Below are 8948 nucleotides of genomic sequence, written 5' to 3' on the forward strand. Positions count from 1 at the left end.
CAGGAGCTCCTGAATTATTATTATCAATATTTTAAGTTTAATCATTCAGGCTATCTTCAAGAAATCATGCAACAACAAATGCTGGAGGGGCTGTGGTGGAAAACGAACCCTTCTCCATTGTTGCGGGGAGTGCAGACTAGTGCAGCCACTGTGGAAATCAGTATGGAGATTCCTCAAAAAGCTGTGATTGGGACCACACTGGGCTTGCAGCTGCAAAAGTGAGCCAAGCCTCCATCCAGGAAACTTTGCCAAACATGTGACCACAAGAGTGAGCCTGTCTTCCAACCAAGGAAGTACACCTGGCCTGAGAGATCCCTGTGACCCAATAGGACCCTGAACAGGGTATACACAAAAGACAACTGGGAATCGTGGCCTGGAAAAAAGCCTAAAGTAGCAATAAAAATACAAGCAAACAGTTGATTCACATCAGTACCCCTAAGCTACTCAAAACAGGAAGAAGACAGGACTAAATTTGAAGAATAAATTTAGGTAACTGGCCCCTGCCCTACACTGCACAACCAGTGATTATGGGAATGCCAGCCACATAGTAGAACCCTGACTAATATGATGCATAGGCAAGACTAGCACGATTGAAAAGACTGAACGAAGATTCATCAGGTGATAAGTTAGGGGAACCAACATTCTGCTTAGGGACAAAGATGCACAGAACAGAACCAGAAAAAGAGACGTCAAAAACCAACATGTTTACTGGGGGGAGGAGGACATTGGCTCTTCTTGTCTCCCTGCCCCTGCACCAGAAGGGGCTGGCATCTGTCTCCCCCCACCGACCTAGCTAGTTTTCACATGGTGCTGACTCACAGAAGTCTTAGCTTCTTGCTATTTGCTCTCCTGCCCGACAGTCTGTGAATGGCCTATCAAATTACTTCTTATGAAATCTTATTTTACATTTTTCCATAAAATAAAAAATGGAAGAAAAATAAATAAATGCATCCATTCAGTGACTATAAAATGAATGATTACAACAATTTGATTTAAATTTCCCTGATTATTGATGACTATTATTATATATGTTTTCATATATTTATACATATAAACATTGTTCATTTGACAATTTTTTCACATTTTTATGCCTGTCTAGGTCTTTTGTCAGAAACGTATTGAGCTCTCTTCTCCTAGCCACCATGAGGTGAACAAGCCTCCCCCAGAATGGAAATTTTACCAATATAAAGACTAGTAACCTCAGAACTCAAGATGGCTTTTCATTTATTTATGTCCTCTTAATCTCTTTTATGAATGTCTTATGGTTTTCAATGTGTGAATCTTTTACCTCTTTGACAAAGTTTGTTCCCAAGTATTTTATTCTTTTAATGTTATTGTAAACAGAGTTGTTTTCCCAGTACATCCAACTATGTCTTATGTCTTTAGTGAAGAATTCCTTTTATCAGAAGAATTCCTCCAGGCGCATAAGAAAATATGCTTGGTGGTATGTGACAAAAACAAAATGTCTATTATCAACATTGTAGTCTTTTAATTTTTTTAAAGATAAATTAGTAACCTTACCTTCAATCCTTAAGAGGAGGAGCCCAGGAGATTCACCTCAGACCAAGGGGAAGTAGGCTACCAGAGGGGATGAGGAGTGCAAACACCAGACAGCACAGATCCTGCCCTTCTGGCTCCTGGTCACTCCCCTCATAAGCCAGTCTTGCACACTGACTCTGCCCACTGCTCAGACTGTCTCTGGGTGACTTCAGCAGGTCTGTGAGTGTAGCCACACCCCCAGACTATGGACACACATCTGTGGGGATGGTCTGTTTCCCAGGTATTCCACCAAGTGGCTGAGGATGAGAGATGGAGTCCAGGTACCTGATCTGTGAGCACTGAGCAACACTGGGTAACAGCCATGGTAACTAACTTTTGACATTGCCCTAGATAGACTTCTTCATCATCACTGCCTGTGTAGCCAGGGATACAGTCAACCCGGGCCACATGGCAGCCAGGGGTTGGGCAGAAAACCTGCAGAGTTAAGAGATAGAAGGTCAGATGTAAGTCCTAGTGCTGTCTTTAAATCTTGGTGAGACTTCAGCTGAGTCATTTCGCCAGCTGCTGCCTCAGTTTCTCTGTTGGTGAAGGCAGCTTTGTGTCTAGTTGACCAGCTGTTGTCTCAGATCTCAATCAAAACAAATCTTAGTGGGAAAATCAAGCACCCCAGTCAGTGCAAGCATTTCAGCCACCATGAGGATTCTCTCTTGGGTAGCCAGTGTGAGCCAGGAGAGCCAGCCAACCATACTTTGGAGAAACCTCAAGTATCTGGAGAAGCTTTCTTCATACCCCATTACCTCCTGGGCAACCTGGGTTAGGAAAAATTCAAGTTCTTCACCCATTCCCCTACATCGTAGATAGATAGTCAGTGTGAGAGGTTTCTGGGACCCCACAGCCTATTCATCTGGAAGAATACAGGAAGATGTCACGAAAAAGGAGCAAAATGTGATGTCCGGGCTCCAGCCCAAAGAGAACAAGTCCAGGAGCAGGGACATGGAAGAAAGCAGAAGTCATACACCTGAGATTTCTGGAACGAAGACAACTGAAGTGAAGAAACTACTTCATGAGGATGTAAAAGAAATCAGATTAGAAATGATATCTCAAGTAAAAGCAGAAATGGCAAACATAATAATAAAAGTGTTACTGACTGTATCTAAAGAAGACATAAATTAAATAGGAGACATAAATTAATAGGAAAAAGAAGGAAATTTTCAATGAACATTATAGTGAAGAATTGGAATGCATGAAACAGACACAAGAGGTATCAAAGAAATTAAAATTTCCACTGAAAACTGCCAAAACCACTTGAAAGGAACTAAAGATGGACTTTCAGACCATGAAGACATGATGGCAGCTAGCAATTGTGAAAAGAAAGATCTTTTTAAAATAATGAAGAATTGGGCCTGGGGATTTAGCTCAGTGACATAAGCACCTGCCTTACAAGCAGGCAGTCTTGAGTTACATCCCTGATACCGATAAAAAAAAAAGAAAGAAAGAAAGAAAAGAAAAATCAGGAAATAACAATTGGGTGGCTATAACACAACATAAAGAAAAATAATTTAAGGTTGATAGGTATCATCAAAAAAGCAAGAGTCAACAAAAATGACATAAAGAGACTACTTATAGAGTAGCTGAAAATTTCCCAAGCAGGGTGAAAAGCCTTTGTGTTCAGATTGAGGATAGAGAACTCCAATTAGCCATAACTGAAATAAATCTACACTCATCAACATACCAAATAGATCTAGAGAAATCACTCCTAAAATTCATCTGGAACCCAAACAGGCCTAGAATAGCAAAGACAGTTCTAAGCAATAAAGTCAAGGCAGGAAGCATCACAATCCCTGACTTGAAGCAATACTACAAAGCAACCATAGTAAAATCAACATGGTACTAGAATCAAAACAGAGCTGAAGATCAATGGAATAGATTAGAAGATACAACCACAACTACAAACACACTCAACCACCTTATCTTTGATAAACGGGCCAAAGAGACTCACTGGAAGAACGACAGTCTCTTTAATAAATGGTGTTGGGAAAAGTGGCTGTCCATATGCCAAAAACTAATACTAGACCCATGCCTAGTACCATGTACTAAATTAAAATCTAAGTGGATCAAAGATCTGAATATTAAAACAGAAATACTAAATCTATTGGAAGACAAATTGGTTAAAAACCTTGAATACATAGGGGTAGATAGATAATTCATAAACAGGAATCAAACCGCACAGGAAATACTTCCCAGAAACAATGACTGGGATCACCTCTTATTAAAAAGTTTCTGCATATCACAGAAATCTCCAGGCATAGTGAAAATAAAACCCACAAACTGGGAAAAAATCTTAGTGAACTGTCTCTCAGACAAAGGACTTCTCTCTAAAACATATAAAGAATTTAAAAAGTCAGACCCCCAAAATTCAAAGATCCAATCCAAAAATGGGCATTTGAGATGAATACATAATTCTAAGATGAAGAAATACAAATGGCAAATAAATATATGAAAAAAATGATCATCATCATTACTCATTAGAAAAATGCAAATTAAAACCACACTGAGATTCCATCTCACTCCAGAAAGAATGGCCAGAATCAAGAAAACTACCAACAAATGCTGGAGAGGCTGTGGGGAAAAAGGAATTCTCCTGCACTGTTCCTGGGAGTGTGGGTTGCACTGGTGCAACCATTGTAGAGGTCAGTTTGGAGATTTCTCAAAAAGCTGGGATTGGAAGTCCCATTTGTTCTAGCTATTCCACTTCTAGACATGTTCCCAGAAAAATTGAAAACATCATGCCACAGTGATATATGTGCACCCATATTTATAGCAGCACAATTTGTAATAGCCAGATCTTGTAAACAACCTAAGAGTCTATCAACTGAGGAATGAATAAAAAAAGTTGTGGTATTTTTATACATTGGAGGACTGCTCAGCTATAAAGAAGGATCACATTGAGATATTTATTAATAAATAGGTGCAGCTTGAGACCATACTCAAAAGTGAAATAAATCAAACTCATATGTATAAACACCGAATAGTTTCCCTAGTGTAAGAAATGATATAAATACATAAAAATATGTGGTAACCATGATTCCCCATTATATGGCTTTGAAGCCTTACAAAGTTTTCACTCATTAATTGGAATGGTTTTATTATGGTCTATTTTATTTTTTTCTTTGATGATTTGAACATCTATTTTGAAGAAAACAAGACATCATAATAGCTAGTGCTGATTTAATATCATCTTGTTTTGACGTCCCATCAAACTGTTGTTTTTCTGTCTCCATTGGTTTTATCGTGTTATATCTGATTGGATTTTATTATATGTGATAGCATAAACAAGAATTTTTATAGGCAAAGAGATAATATAGAAACAATTATTTATTTTCTGTTAGCTGGTTGTAAATACCCTGTAATGCTTTCATCCTCTTGAATGGTTTCACACTGTCATGATATGTTTGATGCTATAGTATACAAAGTTATACTCAAATACTTCAAGGAAAGAGACACTATGGTAACTACTATTAAGTCAGATTATCTTGTGGTGAAACACTATGTTGTTTAAGTTCTGACCTGTATTGTTATGCTGTTATGTCCTCTTTTATCTCAACCTTCTTTTTTAAAATTTATTTTTTTATTATTTTTCAATTAAGTGGAATAATTTTAAAAAAACTTAACAGTAAGGTTTTTGATTTCCTATTAACTTGATTTGAAAACCTGTATTCTTCTCACCCTCTTCTTTTGACTGATTTTACTCTATTCTGCTTTGTTTGATGGTATCAAATTTGAGGGTATAGGCAACTACTTTGAAGGCAATAGGATTCCCTATGATGCCCTTTCTGGTTTGACTATTGTCTTCTTTTGAAGTCCTGTAATGTCTCCAATGTTTAGGTTTTATTGGTTTTGCTCTGTACTGTTTTGTTCAATTTTATTATACCTGATGATATAGGCAATTCTTTTTAAGGTAGCAAGAGGCAGTATGGTAACCATTGTTGATTACCTTGTATTCTGTTTTTACATCATTTACTATGTCCATCCTTTGTTTTGACTAACTCTGCTTTGTTTTGTCACATTTAGTTTTATTCTCTTCCAAAAACTGTAATAAGAACTGTGGTAGTAATAAAACCAAAATGTATCATTGTTATTGTAAAAAAGAGAGGAAAAGAAAGTGCTCTAAAGGATACAACTGCAAGTGTGTTTAGGTATGTAAGATAGATGACCATATTACTAAGTTTTTGTTGGATCATTGAATACAACTGTTTGCAGTCTCACTATTTGAATGTTCACCTTGTATGCTTTAATTTTGTAATTTGAAACTATTTCTAAGATGACAATATGTAATCTATTAAGTAGTGAATTATTACTGTTTATATTTGTGAAATTCTGTATTACTTGTACCCTTTTATTGCTTTTTTCTTTCTTTAAATAAAATTTAAAAATAAAAAATAAATGGTCTTTTCTTTTTTTTAGTGACATGTTTCAAGAAACAGAATAAAAATTTCATTAAAACTACTTTCTATTCTGATTCATGCTTTAACCCATCTAAAATTATTTGCCTAAGCCAAATCCACCTCAACAAAGGGACAGAACAATCAGAACATAAAATCCATTAATTCCTAACACTACAGGGCAAAGCCATCATAAAAGTGCTAAGTGGACCAAGTGACCCACACTTTTGCACTTTAAACCTTTTCCCCATACTTCTTTTATAACAGTTCTACTTGACATAAAAAAGCTTGATGTGACAGTGCACACCTATAATCCCAGTACCCTATGAGGCAGAGGCACGATGATCACAAATTCAACCACAGCCTGGGCAACTTAGTGCTCTGTCTCAACATGAAAAGGGGCTTGGGATACAGGTACTCAGATCAGGGTCAAGGCTCTGGGTTCAATATGCAATTCAGAAGGTAGGAGGAAGGAAAGAAAGGACAGGAAGAAGGAAGGGAAGAAGGGATGAGAGGAGATAGCAAAGGAGGCATCATTGAGAAAAACAGAGAGACAAAGAAAGATAGAGATAGTGGGAGAGAGGGTCTCATAAAGCATATTTAATTATTTTTGCTTATCAAAACAAAAGCAAAAGTCCATTCATTGATCCAATTTTAAAATTGATATTTTGACCTATATAGCACTTTGGATATTCTGAAAAAATACATGCATTCTAGATCACTGAAAAATATTAAGAAAAAATGCTGACAATGAAAATGTCAATACATTAATTTTTACAGCTTGTCTTTAAAATTCATTGAAATTGACTTTTCCAAAAATGAATTAATAGATTCTGCCCTAAAAATTAACTAGATACTCAAAATTATTTACTCCATTTGCTAAAACTTCCAGAACATTCCATGATGCCCTGCAAATCTCTCCATCATGGGTCAAATGCATAATTTAATTCTTGAAAAATCTCTAAATTATGACTCTTTGAGTCAATAAATAATATATAACTTTCTACTCAGCATTTTGTAACCTATAAAGTTACATAAGACATAAAGAAATACATTGAGATTAAAGGGTGGCACATAATAACTCAAGTTTGACACACAAATGTAATATTAATGCACATTTCTTTAACTGACCAAGATAATCTAGGAGAGAAAAGCCTTTCTCTCTTATTCTTTTAAAAAATTGGTGTTGAAAAATCAGTTATAAGAGGTTACATTAGTGTAAATAAAATCAGATATTACAAAAGAAATCTACGAGTGTAGCAACATTCCATGACAATATGAGAAAGCACAGCTTTGTTAAAACAAAAGTAGACTGGAATTCAGATGTGTGCCCATATGGAACACATACATTTCTTCATCTCTAATATGCTGAGAATTCTAGATTAAGAAATCACTAAAACCCAGTCACACTAAGTTAATTATAATTGTTTTGTGTAAAGCTTGGAATAGTCAAGATGAGGTGAAAAAAAGTTCAGGGAAGATCAGATCTGAACTAAACACACAACCAAATAGAAAGTCTTAAACCTCACCTTCTCAAAATACGGAAAAACACCTGAATCAAAAACATAGATACAAATAAGCAACAACTTGTAGCTTCCTTCTCAAAAACTATTTTTCTTCTAAGACAATATTTTTCTGTTCAAAGTTCTCGTCAAGGCAATTTTGACATCCTTATTCCTCAATCCATAGATTAAAGGATTTAACATAGGTACCACAATGGTATAGAACAGGGAAGACACTTTCTCTTGATCAAGGGACAAAATGGATGGTGGTTTCAGATATGCAAAAACACCAGAACCAAAGAAAAGAGAAACTACAACCATGTGGGAGCTGCAGGTGCGGAAAGCTTTGGACCTGCCCTCTGTGGAACGAATGTGAAGAATGCTAGACAGGATGAGGGCATAAGAAATAAAGATGATAACAGTGGGTATGCAAATAACAGTAGCCACAACAATAAAGATCACCAAGTCATTTGTATCAGTGCTATTACAGGAGATCTCAACTATGGGAAGGAAATCACACATGAAATGGTTGATAAGGTTGTCAGAACAGAAGGTCAGACTCATTATGTTTCCTGTGTGTACAGTGGCCCCGAAAAACCCCATGAAATAGACACCAAACAAGAGTAGTGAACATACCTGGGGAGACATGGTGACTGGGTACACAAGTGGGTTGCAGATGGCAACACAGCGATCATATGCCATTGCTGAAATAAGAAAAGACTCAGAAATGACAAAGAAGCAGAAGAAAAACAGCTGTGTCATGCACCCAGCATGCACGATCATGTTCTCCTTGAAGAAAAAACTCATCAGCGTTTTAGGGGTGATGGTAGTGGAGCAAGATAAATCTATGATGGCGAGGTTGAAGAGGAAGAAGTACATGGGGGTGTGCAGGTGAGAATTCAGTGCTATTAGCATGATCAAGCCCATGTTGCCAAGCACTGTGGCCAGGTAGAAACCTAGAAAGAGGAAGAACAGGGGGAGCCGGAGTCCTGGTTGGTCGGTTAAGCCTGCGAGGATGAACTCTGTCACAGAAGTGTTTCTGGCTGCCATTTACACTTTTCATGTGTGATCTGTGGGGTAAGAAAAGAGAACAATTTGTAAACAAAGAAATATCAAACGACTTTTCTTTATCTCTCCTCTATTGTTGAAAATGGAATCCACAAAAGATAGTTTATGTTTGGTTGGAGAATTTTTCCCATTTGTTGTGGGTATCAAGCTACCATGGGAGTCTAACTTCCAAAGTTACCTGTGAGGATAAATTCTGCCTCCAGAATAAGAGCTGATGATGCTCAAGAAAGAAATGCCACACCACATACAGGCTTCTTGGTCTCTTAGATACTGAAATATACTGTGCTCTTTCTCTCTGATTTCTCCTCCTGAGCCTCTTTCCTATATTGGAGGCAGAAAATAACATGGCTCTGAATCAGTAGTGTAAGATTCAAAAAGTGATTTTATTATAGCTTCTTTCTCTTTAATAAAAAGTAAAGTATTTTTATTGCTGTTT

At 36.9% G+C, this 8948-nt stretch overlaps 1 protein-coding gene across 1 annotated transcript; it reads right to left on the minus strand.

Annotated features, from left to right (window-relative positions):
• Nucleotides 1-7497: 7497 nt before the first annotated feature.
• LOC100723466 (olfactory receptor 8B12-like) lies at nucleotides 7498-8494 on the minus strand. The gene has a single exon (XM_023566236.2). It carries the CDS (start codon nucleotides 8492-8494, stop codon nucleotides 7562-7564), a length of 933 nt encoding a protein of 310 aa, XP_023422004.2. The 3' UTR covers nucleotides 7498-7561.
• Between the last annotated feature and the right edge of the window lie 454 nt (nucleotides 8495-8948).

Source organism: Cavia porcellus, unplaced genomic scaffold (assembly GCF_034190915.1).
Source record: "Cavia porcellus strain 051 isolate PalLab524CR breed Dunkin Hartley unplaced genomic scaffold, mCavPor4.1 scaffold_9, whole genome shotgun sequence".
Lineage (NCBI taxonomy): Eukaryota > Metazoa > Chordata > Mammalia > Rodentia > Caviidae > Cavia > Cavia porcellus.

What these genes read in the sequence shown, in the direction of transcription:
- LOC100723466 (XM_023566236.2), bottom strand. Translation starts at nt 8,494, where the DNA reads ATGGCAGCCAGAAACACTTCTGTGACAGAGTTCATCCTCGCAGGCTTA.